The sequence below is a fragment of the Budorcas taxicolor genome, chromosome 2, assembly GCF_023091745.1.
Source record: "Budorcas taxicolor isolate Tak-1 chromosome 2, Takin1.1, whole genome shotgun sequence".
NCBI lineage: Eukaryota > Metazoa > Chordata > Mammalia > Artiodactyla > Bovidae > Budorcas > Budorcas taxicolor.
Window position 1 is genome coordinate 117,535,625 of NC_068911.1, and position 15,647 is coordinate 117,551,271.

Sequence of the window (15,647 nt, forward strand, 5' to 3'; positions counted from 1 at the left end):
GCTGCAACAAACCTAGACAGTGTACTAAAAAGCAGAGATTATCACTTTGCCAAAGGTCCATATAGTCAAAGCTATGATTTTTTCAGCAGTCATGTATGGATATTAGATTTGATCCATAAAGAAGGTTGAGTGCCTAAGAACTGATGCCTTTCAAATTGTGGTGCTGGAGAAGACTCTTGAGAGTCCCTTGGATAGCAAGGAGATCAAACCAGTCAATCCTGAAAGAAATCAACCCTGAGTATTCATTAGAAGGACTGATGCTGAAGCTGAAGCTCCAATACTTTGGCCACCTGATGCGAAGAGCCGACTCACTGGAAAAGACCCAAAAGATTGAAGGCAGGAGGAGAGGGGACTGACAGATGACGAGATGGTTGGATGGTATCAACTGACTCAATGGACATGAGTCTGAGCAACTTCTGGGAGACAGTGAAGGACAGGGACACCTGGCATGCTGCAGTCCATGGGGTTGCAAAGAGTCGGACATGAGTTAGCGACTGAACAGCAACATACCACTATGAACCACACATATGTGAACTCAAAATCCTCACACCAGCACACAAACTAATTATTCCCACTTTACATAAGGCAACAGAGAAGCATGGGGATTAATTCCTTTATCCAATGGTTTAGATGTCCATGCATGGCTGGCTGGCTGACCTAAGAGTTAGTCTCCTAAGGAAGTCACCAAGCTATATCCAGGGAGTCACCAAAGCAAACTGAAGATGAAAAACAGCTGAATTTACTTTTTTGTTTAAATTTTTATAAAATACTTAGACCACAAAATATTTTTTAAATGAGCATCCACACCCATTCAGTTAAGAAAATAAAAATCTTCTGTATCTTTCGCCTCAACCTGCAACATTTTTGGTAACCTGAGCTGAAACCCAGTGTTCATCATTCCATTTATATTTTTAATATACATGGTTTATAACCAAGAAATAGATGGCATTATTTTCTATATTTTAAATGTAACTTTATCATAGGGCACATATTTTCCCAAAACTGATGGTTTGGCTCAACATTTGTGAGCTCACTTATGGAAGTGATTGTTCTTCCAATTAAAGGGGAGATCCACTTAACTTTTTCCATATGGCTATGCAACCCCTTTCTCACTAATGTGAAAAGCCACCTATGTTACTTATGAAGCATTTGTATACACATATGGCTCCGTTTCTCCACTGTCGAGTCTGCCCCATTAGTCCAGGTGTCCATTCTGTGCGACGTACACTACTGTGAGCAGCTTTTCAAAACCACCTTCTAAACTGGTTGGGCAAATCAAGCCACTTTTCCCTTCAGCCCTTTGTTCTCTTGCATATGCATCTGAACATGCAATAAATAGACAGGGTGAAAATCTGACCAGAACTGTGGAACCTGGGATTAATTTTTGGGGGAAAAGACAGCTTTATGATATCAGTCTTTCCATTTGTTACTGTTTTCTCTATATCACTTTCTTCAGTGTTTTCCTATAAAGCTTTATAATTTTTTCCAAAAGCTTTACCCAATTTTGTACTTCTTCAAAGGTGCCTTGTTTTTATTATACAGAATATAGTTTATTAAATTATATTTCCTAACTTGTTCACAAACAAGAATACAACCACTGTATTTTGATCTTAACTCTAGGAATCTTGCTAAATTTTTATTAATTCTACCCATTTATATGTGGATTATTTGGCATTATCTAAATAGAAAACCACCTTCAAATGAGACTTCTGTTTTCTCCCTTCAAACTCTACCCTTTGATTACTTTACCTGCTGTTTTGGAACACACAGCACAATGCTAAAAAGGAGTACAAAGGAGTACAAAGTTTTGTTATCTTGAGCCACAGTTTTGTGTGTGTGTGTGTGTTTTTTTTTTAATTCTGGAATTTCATACAAATTATATTTCAAAAAGTTAAGAAAACTCATTCCCAATTGCTAAGAATTTGTCAAAAATGTGTTTTTTAAATTAAATTATTAAATACTTTATCTTCACCTTCTGATATAAGATTATTCTCCTGGATGTACTGAGCTGCTCAGTACATTCATTTGAATGTTCAGTACATATATTTGAATGTTCAAAGCTATAAGGTTTGAAAGTATTTTTTTTTTTTTTAAGAAAGTATTTAGCCTGGGCTAAACCTCTTACTCGGAGAAGGCGATGGCATCCCACTCCAGTACTTGTCTTTCCAAGTTTTTATTTCTTTAAATATCCAGACAACAAAGCGGTTTCTTTCCTTGGAACTTTATGGGAACTCTGTAAGACCTATACTGAAGCTGAGTTCTTCTGATGAGGATCTATGTTTGCTTCTGCTAGTGTCCTATGGAGACAAGCGATTCACAGCCACTTTAAACTGACTTATCTATTTGGATTTTTCAGATAACAAAAGTAGCATAAATTCAGAGCAAAAATCTGCATGAAGACCCAATTTATGGTTGCAGATTTTCAGGGAAGATTACTTTCCCTGCTCCACCCAGTAACTGAGGTTCCAATGGGTAGATTCCCTCACCCTCTTCTATTTAGCAGAGTTAACCTCTTGTTCACCAGTGATGACATAGGTCTTGGGTGGGTTCGGGCTTACTTTCTGTCACTCCATGCCCTAAGCACTCATAGCAATGCCCCAGGTCTCCAGGATTCAGTCAAAACCTCAAGATGCAAACCAGCGTTGGCTCTCATTTCCCAGGGTTTCTGCTCTAAAGTATGCAGATGTGTGGCTTCACTGCGAGGACTAATCTGTTCTCGGTTGGGAAGATCATTTAGACTACTGAATTCTGAATACTGCTAAATATACAAGTTTCTCATTTCTTTTAATCATTTAAGTATAGCAACTTTATATTATATAAAAGACCCTTAAGTCTTAAAGAGATTAATTATGTCTTTATTCTTTTGCTTTGCTGTTTATCACTCATCATAGATGTAATTTTGGACTATGAGCCCATACTTGGCATACTTTAATCTGTGAGAACCCTAAGAAACCAGATTTGAGAGTGGCTTTCTCTATAGAAGTTCAGTGTTTGCAACTGTCAGGCATCCTTGGGAGCTGTAAATGCAGACCATTTTAATCCATCAGGTTGGGGTTTCCAGATAACACAGGTAAGATAAACTGAAAGCACAACTTGCGTGAGAAGAAAGTTGAGTTACAAATTAGGGAAGACTGGTTTTTGCTTTGCTTGGGACAAAGTCAAGAGAGAGATCATGTCAGTTTGAAGATAAAAGGGTTTTTCCCCCCCAAACCCACCTTTTCATGCGTATACAGTACCGTTAAAATGCTGTCTTAGCGATAACTCTTAACTCTCACCGAGGTAATTACATGAGAAACCTCAGAGCACCCTTAAAATCAGTTTTTGGAAGTTTAAAGGGCCTTTGTTGTATTGTACTCAGATATATATATATATATAAAACTATCCATGACATGCTTAGATAGCAGTACTGACTCCATGGACATGAATTTGAGCAAACTCCAGAAGACACAGGACAGGGAATCTGGCGTGCTGCAGTTGATGAGGCTGCAGAAAGCCAGACATGACTTAGCAACTTAACAATAACAACAGAAGTATATTTCCTTTATTGAAAGAGGTTTAGTTTCAGTAATTATATTAATTTGGCAATATTACTAAAAATGCCTGCATATGTTGTAAAGAGATGATATAAAATACTCTACAGTCTTTAGGAAAAATAAAGTCTACTCAATGAACAAACAGTAAAAATATACTTCAGTTCTATACCATGACCTGTTAATGACATATTCATTAATACTGTGTTTTGACAAAGACAGAAAGAAGATGTGGAAAAAAAAAAAAAAGCCAGCAAAAGTAAAAGATACTGAAATGGGATATTAGGGGGAAAAATTCTGGAAGGAGAGACAAGAGAGGCATTTAGAGAATGCATGTATCTAGAGGAAAGCAGATCCACAGGAAAAGAAAGACCCGGAGGAGAAGTGCAGGCTCTGACTTATGTGGAAGGAGGATCGAAGAACACCTGTATATCATGGCCTTTTAATGGGGCTGCTGAAAACTGCTTCCAGTCACACCGCCATTCTTTTAGAAAAGCCCTCAGGACAGGAAATGAACCGTGTACTGGTTTAACTTGGAAGCATGGTTCTCCCACGTCCAACTTAGCCGAAGACAGTGAAAAATCATTCGACAGCCTCCCATCATTCGGGTCTCTGTGCTCCTGCCTGAGCTCCACATGGAGATGTGAGAATGCAAAGGCCTTCACGTAAATCTCACTCTCGAGCTGGGGACCTCTAGGCCCACAAACTGCTTCACACTCACTGGCTGGGGCACAAAACACTCGACTGCACTCACACGTGGCATTTATGAAAGAAAGTTGGAAAGCTGAGCACTTGTAAGTTTGCTACCTCTAAGTATCCCTCTACAAAAATAACTTTCATCATATTTTTTAAAGATAAAAGTAAAAGAAGTTTAACACTTTTATCTCTATATATAGGCACATTTTTTCATTGAAAAAAAGGTTAATCACTTAAAATTGCTTGGATAAATATTCAGCAATACCAAATGTTTTATTTCCCAGTAAAATGGAACTAAAATCTAAGTTTATTTTCCTAAAGAGCAGACAAGGCTGCAGAGTCTTTTTTTAATCATGTAATCTTAATGAAAATCACCAACAGTTAAGCATGGCCGTTGACCATATAATAACATATGATAACTTATTCTCTGAAACCATCAGTTAAGTCATCAGTATCCACAGGGCACTGAAGTTTTTTTTTTTAAGTATTTTAACTCTTCATTTTAAGTTATTTTGGAAAAAAATATGAATAATACATTTCCTGAACCCAGCAGTTAAATTAAAAAAAAAAAAAAAGCAAGCGATAAGAAGATGAGAATCATTCATTTTCTTCACAAGCTGAGTATCTGCAGGGGCCTCTGTGCCTGCGGGGACAGTTCCAGGGCCTGCTGGGGATGTGCTAGTCCACAGATGCTCAAGTCCCACAGCTGCCTCCACATCCGCAGATCAACTGAGTGCAGACTGTGCAGGACTGCATGCTTACTGAAAACAATCCACCTACAAGTGGGCCCACACGCTGCAAACCCATGCTGTTCAAGGGTCAATGGTGATTGATTATAAACTCTCTCACAAATGCCAAAACAGATAATATCCAAATCCTCCAAGTCACTGAACATAACACACTGAAAGATGACCTGGAAATAAACTTTTGTTCAAAAGTTGAGCTTTGAGTTCTTCACAAAATACATTTTTCTGATTAGTTGTAAATGTCAGGATAGCTACTTCATGTGTGCGATAAGGAACTTCCAGAGAATATTTATTTTTCTCAATCACTGTAACGAGGGAGTCACCAGGCTTCAAATGTACTGTCTGAATTTTGAATTCAGAAATTCCAACTACCGATTTAAGTTTCTACCTCCTGACGCCAAGTATCTAGTGCTTGCCCTAAGAGCTACCATAACAGACAGTAATATAGTCAACACACATATTAACAAATCTTCAAAAGACTCAAAATGATCCTAAAAATTCAGACAGGAAACTCCTGACAAGATGCTAAGTGATGTTTGTTGTGTATGGAGCTTTTCTAAGCAGTCTGCTAAATTTCACAGCTGAGGCAGAGAGAAATGACAGTTGAAAGGGCTCCCAAGGCCTCTATTTTCCATCTCATCATCACACAAGGCTGGAGGCTCTGACCAGCCAGTGCTGTGACAGCCTGGATGGCCCTGGGACCAAAGCCAACGCACATGGGATTCTGGCTAATTCTGAATTCTGTATGATTAATGGGCCCACAGATCATCCTCCACTTTCCTACCAGAAGGAGAACCAGAAAAAGACTTCTTGTCCTCAGCTTCCAGCACAATAACTGAGCAAGCAACCCTCTGACCTTACCCTGAACAGGTAAAAGAAAACTAAAGGTAAAAGAAACTGAAGGAAAAAAAAAAGTGTAAAATCTCTACTGCTGGGTGGAATAACAGACTGACTTCTATTCTCTCATAGAGGGATATGAAATCAACCAGGGTGCTCTGCAAAAAATGTGGAAATTCCCACATCATGTCTCTAACTTTCTGTCTCATCAGCATTATTATTGTATCCTACCCTACTCCCTATCCATCTAGGCTGAAGAAATACTTAAGATGCTTTCTTGGAGAAAAAGAAATATAAAATGACTTGTTTCAACTAAAAAATGGAAGAAAACCACACCTAGCCTCAGTCTTCGATCACAAATGGTGGGCTTAGCGTGACACAGGCCTTTTGTCCATTTTTTTAGTTTGGAAACTTCTCCTTTCAAAAGCTTATCCAACTCCAAGAACCGTCAGTGGAGCTTGCTGAAAATTCAGGTTGCTTGCTCGTTCCAAACTTAATCAGAATTTTCAAGGGGCAGCACCTAGGACTCTGCTCTTGTAAGCAAGATTCCAGGAGATCCGTCAGTGGAGCTTGCTGAAAATTCAGGTTGCTTGCTCGTTCCAAACTTAATCAGAATTTTCAAGGGGCAGCACCTAGGACTCTGCTCTTGTAAGCAAGATTCCAGGAGATTTTTATGATGAGATAAAATTGAAGAACACTGATCTTGAGACTACATGTCTTTTAAAAATTTCATTCGAATTTTTCCTTTGTGAGTTTCTTAGAAAGTAGTATATGAATTAAAAGCACTATGAGCTGCATATCTCGAGATAAAACCCAATCTGCTCTGCTGGCTGGCCTTTAGAGGGGCTAAATGGAACACAGGAACTTAATCTAGCAGCTCTTCATTGTTAAATCACATCCTGAGGGTTGCTGAGTCTAAGCCATTACCTTACGCAAATGAGATAACTCTTTGAATTATCTGAAGCACCATGCTTACTATCTAGAGACTTTGCAAAGCTGATCATGTCTATCATGTGCTAATCAAAGACCTGTACTGACAGGAAGAGCTCCGTCCAAAATTCAAAAGAATCAAACAGCAGAAAGAGCCTCTTGAGATCAACACAAACAGAAAACAATGTGGATGTGGGGATGTGTATTTCTTCCACCAGTTATACTCCTGTGTGTCCCAGATAACACAGCACAGAGAAGGCATTTAACCCAGGCTGATGAGCGGATGAATCAGAGTAAATGAACGAATGGGGCTGGCATCAGTGGGACACACAGAAACAGTATCATATAATTCAGTAGCTTCAGGGGAGAGAAAAGAATTTTTTTTCTAACTTCTAGAAATTACCTACTAAAAAACCTTTACCAGTCTTCAACCTGCATTGCCAATTGACACTGAAACTTATGTTCATAAGAGGAAAGGTCAATCCTGAAAGGCCCACAAAAGCACAAAGTGAACAGAAGGAATCAAGTGGAGGTGGTGCTTCAGGAGTGACAAAACCTGAGATGAGTCACCTACGAGGTCACAGGGATGCTTCTCCCAGTGTGGGCTCAGAGTGACACGCTATGGATAGCACACTGGAGCCCAAATCCACAAGCACAACGACGGAACAGGAAAGGAGGGGAGCGTTCAGGTAGAGGGAAGGCAAGACCCAGTGGAGACAGGAGGAGGAAGAGTGGAGGGAAGCGCGTGCAACGTGTCATGCAGGGACCCCAGGGAGGGCAAGGGCACCAGGCAACACTCGTGGGGACACACCTCGTCACAGAGACAAACCGCTTACCCTCCGCTTTAGTGGCAGTACCATCTTTAAGCAAATTAAAAAAACAAGGGAAGGGATAACAGGGAACAGTTAGTAACATCAAAAAAATTAAAAAGCAGAATGTTATTATTAGCTACCAAAAAAGCAAAAGTACAATTTAAAATAAAATTAAAAGGGAAACAAGTTCAACAGCAAAGCACAGTCTGAAGCAAGTAAGTGCACCTTCTATTGAAATCAGCTTAGGAGAATGTGCTTTTTGCCTTCAGAAAACACCACACGAAAGCACAACCCAGGGTCAGGCCTTGGCTGATGGACTGTGTTTTTGATTTGGCCACCCTCAACCTCCTTGGGCGTCCCTGGTGGTTCAGTTGGTAAAGAATCCACCCGCAATGCGGGAGACCTGGGTTCGATCCCTGGGTTGGGAAAATCCCCTGGAGAAGGGAAAGGCTACCCGCTCCAGTATTCGTGCCTGGAGAATTCCATTGACTGTATCGTCCACGGGGTCGCAAAGAGTCGGACACAGCTGAGCATCTTTCAGTTTCATTTTCTCTCATCCTCTGAAGAGTCCCTTTTTCTTGGAACAAAGTATTGTACTAGCAGAATAACGGGGGGGAACTACGGACACCCAGAGGGCAGAGGCAGTGAGTCAGCAGCCCCGGAAGCTGGCATAGCAGCACCCAGCCCAGCCACACGGTCCAGCTCGGTACCTGAGTCGAGGCCTAGGGGCTCCGTGTCTCCCCTCATGTGTCTGGACTCTAGAAGTTGGGAAAAGGATCATCAGCTTTAACACTACACTCCTACACAGACGTGGTGTGTCCACCTCAGTAGGAGCTATAACAGCTTCTCAGCAGGACTGTGTTATATTGGGGGCTGATTTTGCTTGGTTTTTATGGATCTGGACATCAGGAAAGCTGAGGTCAAGCTCTCAGGCCATGGAGAGTGGGGAATACTCCAGTCTCATCATTTGGAAGACCCGAGCGCTTTTACAAGCACCAAGTGGAGCCCACAGGGTCCATGTTAAAACAGCTTTAATATGCACAGAAAACAAGGACTACTGTTTTCAAACAATGAAGCAAATACTAACTACAGATTCTCAAGGTGGACCAAACAGAACTAAAATGAACAGAAAGCCTTCACACAGGACAGACTTCTGACTTCTCTCTTGCTCAGTGATCACACATCAACACAGGAGCCTAAACACACCTACGTGATGGTGTAACAGTTAAATAAACAACATAAAAGGAGAGCTCTTATTGGATATGTTCCCAGTCTCAGTAAGAAACTTTTGTAGAGAAGACAAGACTGATTTAACAACATTCCACACTATAAACCTTACCTTTTAAATTAATAACATTCCTCTCACAGCCACAGTTTCCTTCATCTTATGGGATAATAGTTTACAAAAGATTTCTATAGAATTTCATTTGTCCCTTCCACGTATGTTAACAGGTGGCTATTATTTAATAGCCATAACCAATTTATGGGTGGAGGGAATAGATTCAAAAGCTGCCCAAGTCAGGCACTAAGTGCCCAAGTCAGGCCCACTAACTTTTGCTTGGTGTTCTCTCACTCTGCTCCCATGATCTTAGCTATCAGCTGTGGAACTGACTTTGGGATTAGTTTGTAAACCACAAGAGCAGTAAGTCTTGATGTTTCATGAAGTTTAAACCACATTAACTTCCTTAAATCCCAAATAAAATGAATCCTGCTGAGTTTCTAGACTTTGGCTTTGAACAACTCTGCTTTAACAAACATAAACTGAAATAAACTATAAGCCTTACAACAGGTGTTCAGTCTACCATGCTATCAGACACTAATTCATTTGAAAGTAATTTTTAAATCTTTTGTGACCTATCATTAGAGTCTGTGCATGCTCCTCCCAGGTGGCACAGGGGGACAGACAACACCCTTTTGTGTGATACATTGTGCTGGTCAGAAAGTCTGCCCACTCCTCTGGAGCCCCTGTTACCCCCTCCCCGTGCCCACTCCAGGCAAAGCCTCACTGAACAGTCAAGATCTGCACCCCACCCCAGGACAGGAGGGGAGGAAACCCAGCTCTGGCCACAAGGGAGGAGGCTGGGATGCTGGAAGGGGCACATGACACAGAGGGACACACCACTGATGCCCCAGCAGAGAGGACACTCACCCAAGGGTGGCTGTAAACCAGCAGTCAGCACACGGGGTCACTTAACTCTGAAACATTAACCCTGCAACCGTGAAACCTGCCTCAGTTACAGTTTCTGGTCATTCGCTCCGTAAATCAATCTAATCTGAGGTTAAGTGTCATCTCAAATGGCAGACCTGGGGCGAAGGCTTTCGGGGGTCTGGTTACCTAAGGACGCATACGAGCCAGGAGGTAAGGCCGCCGCCGAGCTGAAGGGCGCTGTGCTGGCAGCCGAGGAGATCTTGGATTTGGCGCTGGCAGCTGCATTCACGTCGATGTCACTTCGAGACCGCTGCAGGGACCCCGCGGTGGATGCGGACTTGGTGCTGACCGTGGAAGCTGCAGGGGGAGGAGTGAGCTTTAGCAAGGACAGTAAGGGCTGCACTAGACCTTCAAGCACTGCTTCTCCTGAAAACAAACATCAAGTTTTCACAAAGGTTGGAGCACAGAGCACTGTCCAACAGTGGCTCCTGGTCACTCGACAGAGCTCAGCTGGTGCTGAAGGGAATGACAAGTGACCGTAACTCCTCACACCTTCATAACCAAAACCATAAATCCCACAGATAGACCACAGTTCTGATCCACAAGAGTAATCAAACAATGAAAACTCATTTGCATCTGGCCAGTGTCCTCCTAAGGTTACCACCACCTCCTACCCCCGTTTCAGGGAACATACCCCTCCCCACTCCCCAAAGCTGCCAAGTCCCGGGTTGCTTGGAGCATCCCAGCCAGTGCTCAGAGCACAGAAGCAACAATATAACACACACACACACACACACACACACACACACACACACACACACACACACACACACACACACACACACACACACACACACACACACACACACACACACACACACACACACACACACGCCCCATGACAGCGCCAAGTACAGGGGGGAGGGAGGGTAAGAAGGACAGGTCTGCCTGCCCGAGTCACTCTGACAAACTATCCTTGCTCTGCTGGGATCGTGGGAGCACAAAACAGGGCAGACCCTCTGCAGACCCGGGAGCAGTAGCTGGCTTCCAGCCACTGCACAGCCCACCCCAGGCTCGGACACTGAAGCCTTCCCTGTGGTGCCCACCTTACCTCTGGAGGTGGTACTGCCAGTAGGACTTCTTTTGGCAGAGAGCGGCCGACTGTAAATAAAGGAACACATCTATTATCAAAACTGCGTTGTATCTGTATTAATACAGGTAAAATGTACAACAGGCAATTATGATCACAGAGAATTATTTCAGACTTCTCAGAATTCTACAGGTAATCTGGACCATAATCTTAAAAAAATCCCAGTTTCAGAAAAGCTTTAGTACTGTACTTTGGACTACCTTTCAAACACATGGCAAGAAATCTTAGAAAATAGAAATAAAGAATGAAGATAGTACGTTCCGTCCCAGAGTTTGAATGCCCTCCCTTTCCAAAGCTGTCTCCAAGTTAATGCTTATATTCTCTTAGAAGATACTTGGTGCAATTTGCTTGTGCTTATATTACTCCAAAACTGTGCCAGGACTGACATGCATATTTCACTACAAACCATCTGTGGCAGGGATCAGGGACCAAGGACCATGGGCCAGGCCACCTGTTTCTTATGAGGCCCCACAGCATCTTCCCCAGCACTAGGCTCCATCTGAATTGAGGGGGAAATGATAACAGGCACATATACATTCCAAGGGACGAGCTGCTTGTCCATGTGCTCAGGCAGCAAAATTTTCATTGTAAACCCCACACAGATGAAGAGCATAGCAGGAGCACTTACTTGAGACTCTCCTGGGAGCTGGAGGATGAGCGGTCTGACTGTGGCAGTGACACCACGCTGTCCGAGCTCTTTAGGTGGGTCTGCAGGGCCTTCTGGTAGGAGGACTCCAGCGTGTGGTACAGGTGCTCTGCTTCCCTGCTGAAGTGACTGTGGAAACCCCAGTAACACCTGGAAAACACAGGACACTGTCAGGGACTGACCTCAGCTCCGGTGACCAGCAGCCGCAGTGGCGTAAGGGAGCGAGTGAAGCGAGGGGGACTGCTGTGACTCCTCACCCACAACCTACTGGCTCTGTGACTCTAGGCAAGTTATTCCATCTGTCTGACTCTCAGTCTCATTAAGAACATGGAAATCAAAGAGTCTAACCTACAAGACTGGGAAGACTAGCGAAGACAGAGCTAAAACATCTAGAATTACACCTAGAATGTGAGGGGACTGGTTCATGGAAGCAAAATGCATGTGACACTCCCTGGCTCAAAGTATTTAAAACGGCTTTAGGTTAACATATAAAAACGAAAAACAGGATGATACTCACAACCACTTGAAAGGTATAGTGTGTTATGATTAAAAAATGAGAAAAAAATGGGGGGGCACGAAATGTAAAATAAGGACAAAAAGAGCATAAGTAGATCATTAATAAATCCATTCCTAATTAAGTCACTTATTCGGGTAGGAACTTCCCCAAATGAGGTTGTGCTTCAGGGTGAAGAATGAGGCCCTCCAAACACTCAGAACAGGGAATTAGACCTTAACTGAGAGCAAAGAGCAGTGAGAGCCAGGTCGGGGTAGGTATATGCAGCTGAATAATCCATAGTGCTCCAAGAGGTAAGCACTGGTGGAATCTGTGTTATCACAAAAGCCAGGGACTTTCCTGGTGGCCCAGTGTTAGGACTGCAAGAGGGGCACATGTCCAGTCCCCTGCTGGGGAACTAAGATCTCCCAAGCTGTGCAGCACAGCCAAAAAAAAAAAAAAAAAAAATAGAAGAGCTAGCCAACCACAGAAGCACAGAGAAAAACAGCCCCAAAGCAATATGGGAAGTATGTATCTTTGTGCTGTCTGAGAGAAGACATCTGAGCATCAAACTTAAAACTGCTATTTACAGTCAGGATGGCACGATGACTCCCAGAAAGGCATGGGATGTGGGGGCCACACCCTCTTGGCTGCATCACAGCCAGTCCTAGTGGTAAGACGACTCCAAACATGAGCAGGACAGTGAGCTGCGGACTGCAAGTCAGCCTGAGCCACCCTCATCCACTTACCAGGCACCCACCTGGCCCTGGCAGAGATGTAGTCCCTGGCTAAGAATCCCCGTGATGGGGAGTTTTCACAGTAAATCAACAAGCCACTGGGGAAAAATAGAGCTGGGTAAGAGAAGACATGGGGCATGCAGACAAGTGCTTTTCTGGCTCATGTGATAATTTCGCATAAATTAAAAAATGAGCTTTCTCTGCTGTCTACATCAGTCCCATTTATGTTCAAATAGTACCAATCAGGCTTTCAGGCCTGGGCACTCCACAACCTTTGAAACGAAAAATTAGAGAAGTATTTTGAAATGGTCTTTTGGGTCACATTAACGAAGTCATGATTAACAAGCCTTGTTCGTGTGACTTAACGAACTTTTATAAGGCAATCTGGACAGTGAACCTGAAACAGAAAAGCAATGACTTAAGAAAGTGGTGTTCAACAAACACTTACTTTCTGGCTTCTATCCTTGCTTCTGAATCAGCATCATGTATTCCCTTCTTTATCGTTTCAGCTAATACTGATATGTGTCTGTATAGTTAGAAATGAAAGCAGTACATCATTAATACACAGTGTTATGCAGATAAAAACAGGTGTGAGAAATAACTTCAAAATGGCAACGACAAGGTAGAACCTTTGTGCCCACGGAGTTGACCAACACGCAGCCTAGAAAATCAGCACATTTGCTAATTAACTTCTAATTCTGTCCCACTCCCTTCCCCATGAACAGACCCTCCTGGGATTCTTTTCTTTCAGTAATGACTGGTATTTTTCAGGCCATTCTTACTTAGCTCAATTTTTATGAACTCACACAAACAAAAAAAATTCTACTTTTCCATGGGAAAAATTCTACTTTTCCATAGGTGTCTATGGGAATTATAACGAGATAATAATAATCTTAACACTGAAAAGGCTTTCTGCATCACGTCTCTATAATTAAAGAATGTTTTTCCACTATACGACATGAACTATTTTATGAAATGATGTAAACATTTTATATACAGGTGTTCTTTTCAGTTAGGTTCTATGCTAAGAAGATAGCATTAAAACTCTCTCATTGAATACTGAACAGTTTGCAGAAAAAGGCCAATAAGTGAATAATTTCACAGGACAAACAGTAGGTGCCCACTTTACCAGCATCAGACTCTCCGCCTCATCCCGTCACTCTTTCAGTAAACACCTGGTGAGAACCTGCCTAGCGCCCAAGCTAAGCCACGAAGTGAGTAAACACTGGAAGCCACAGCTGGGTGATTCATCATTTTCCGTCTTGCTCATCTGTCCCCACGTTCAATCCCTCATTCCATCTTCCCCTCTAAATCCCAATACTACCACCAGATCAAGAGGGTGTAATACCCAAGAGATAAAAGAGCAACAAAATACTTCTTAAAAGCCTGACTACCTTCTAGATCCACAGTGAGGCCTGTGAGACTGAACTGGACTCCAGGGGAGCTCTGTGTGTTCAAGTCCACTACTCATAACACGTCTAAGATGCTGTAAAGTTCTTCACGACTATGCAACCCACCATTAAAAACTGAGAGGCACAGTATCATTATCTGTCATCTGCAAACTTAGAAAAAATAACAGGCACATAAAATTGATACGAACTAAAAATGGCTTGTCAAAATAGAGACAAGCTTCTTTATGAATTCTGGGGTAATCCTACATTTTATCATGAGGATGTGAAACTTTCCACACAGCAGCCTGAATAAAGAGAAAACTGCTGACGTTACGATACAAACAGATCAAAAAGAAAACCTTTCAAATGAGTGAAGTCCCTTTAAAGATCTTCAAGTTACCCCTCACCTACTAAGAGCAGCCATACACATTTACCTGGTTGGGACTGACAGGATGTCAGGGGGCAGATCAGAGTTAACACAGTGAGTCCTGGCTGTGCAATGTCCCAGGGCACCCTGTCCACATGCCCAGGCTAACATGACAGTCAAAGGAACTCACTAAGAGCCTCTGCCAGCGGTATGTGCCTCACATCAGGAGAAACAACACCAGCAACCATGCAAATAAATGCACTGATTCCTTCACTTCTTATAGAGAGTGGGCTGGATCGCCAGCTGAGACATTAAACTCAAGATTCAATTCAGATAGAAAACCAGCAAATCAGATGTTTACCGTTCCAATGAATGTGTCTGCCATTCTTGTAAAAGTAGATCTAAAAATTCAAAGCAGCGCCTGAAAATTGTGAAAAGAAAAATATGTCATTTGTCTGTTTATGAAAATAGCTTTTTCCTTAAGTGACCCAAGACTCCTTTTTATAATCAGCAAATTTCTTATAATTTTCATGATTCAAGAAAATGGAACATAAAAATGGAATCAAAATTGACTGAAAACCAAAGCAAATCAACATAATTAAGCACCTATGGTGATCAAAAAAAATAATCACAAGGATACAGGGACAGGATACAAGAGTTCCCTTCAGATCAGAAACTTGGGCTTCAGAGCAATGCTACTGAACAGGTGTGTCATTGCCATGTGCTTTTATAGTCTACCTCAAATAATACATTAATATAGGAGCTATATGGGCACCAAAGATCAACATACATTACAAAATTAGGGAACTAGTCTTTGCACTAATTTCAAAGAATGCCTTCTACAAAGAAAGTAAAAAAATACCCTGGAAAACAAAGTGTTTACCAAATTTTCCTGCCAAGTATTTACAACAGGTTTTTCTCTAACTACTTGGCCAGTTTCCTCTCTTCAATCTTTCAAGATTCTTTCTTTTCAAACCTTTCCACTTCTGTGATCTTTCTTAGCCTGAGTGTACACACAAAAAAACAATGCTGGACTAATCTACCTTGGGTTGTACCACCACTTCAGAGCCTACCTCTTCATCATTTCCTTTTCCTATATTCCAGAATAATTCTTTGTAGGAATAAATATTATTAGACTTAAGGAACCCATTCAAGGAAACAAA

General features: G+C 42.0%; 1 protein-coding gene across 3 annotated transcripts in view; it reads right to left on the reverse strand.

Annotated features, from left to right (window-relative positions):
* CLASP1 (cytoplasmic linker associated protein 1) overlaps positions 1–15,647 on the reverse strand; it is a 274,154-nt gene that overhangs the window by 90,950 nt on the left and 167,557 nt on the right. For 2 of the 3 annotated variants that reach the window (XM_052658975.1, XM_052658963.1), the window contains exons 15-20: positions 14,846–14,905; positions 13,175–13,252; positions 11,479–11,646; positions 10,812–10,861; positions 9,887–10,057; positions 8,262–8,309 (exon numbers count right to left, since the gene is read on the reverse strand). In XM_052658975.1, coding sequence (XP_052514935.1) covers positions 8,262–8,309; positions 9,887–10,057; positions 10,812–10,861; positions 11,479–11,646; positions 13,175–13,252; positions 14,846–14,905 — 575 coding nt within the window. The remainder of the gene's footprint in view (positions 1–8,261; positions 8,310–9,886; positions 10,058–10,811; positions 10,862–11,478; positions 11,647–13,174; positions 13,253–14,845; positions 14,906–15,647) is intronic. The other variant, XM_052658970.1, reaches the window with a different exon arrangement.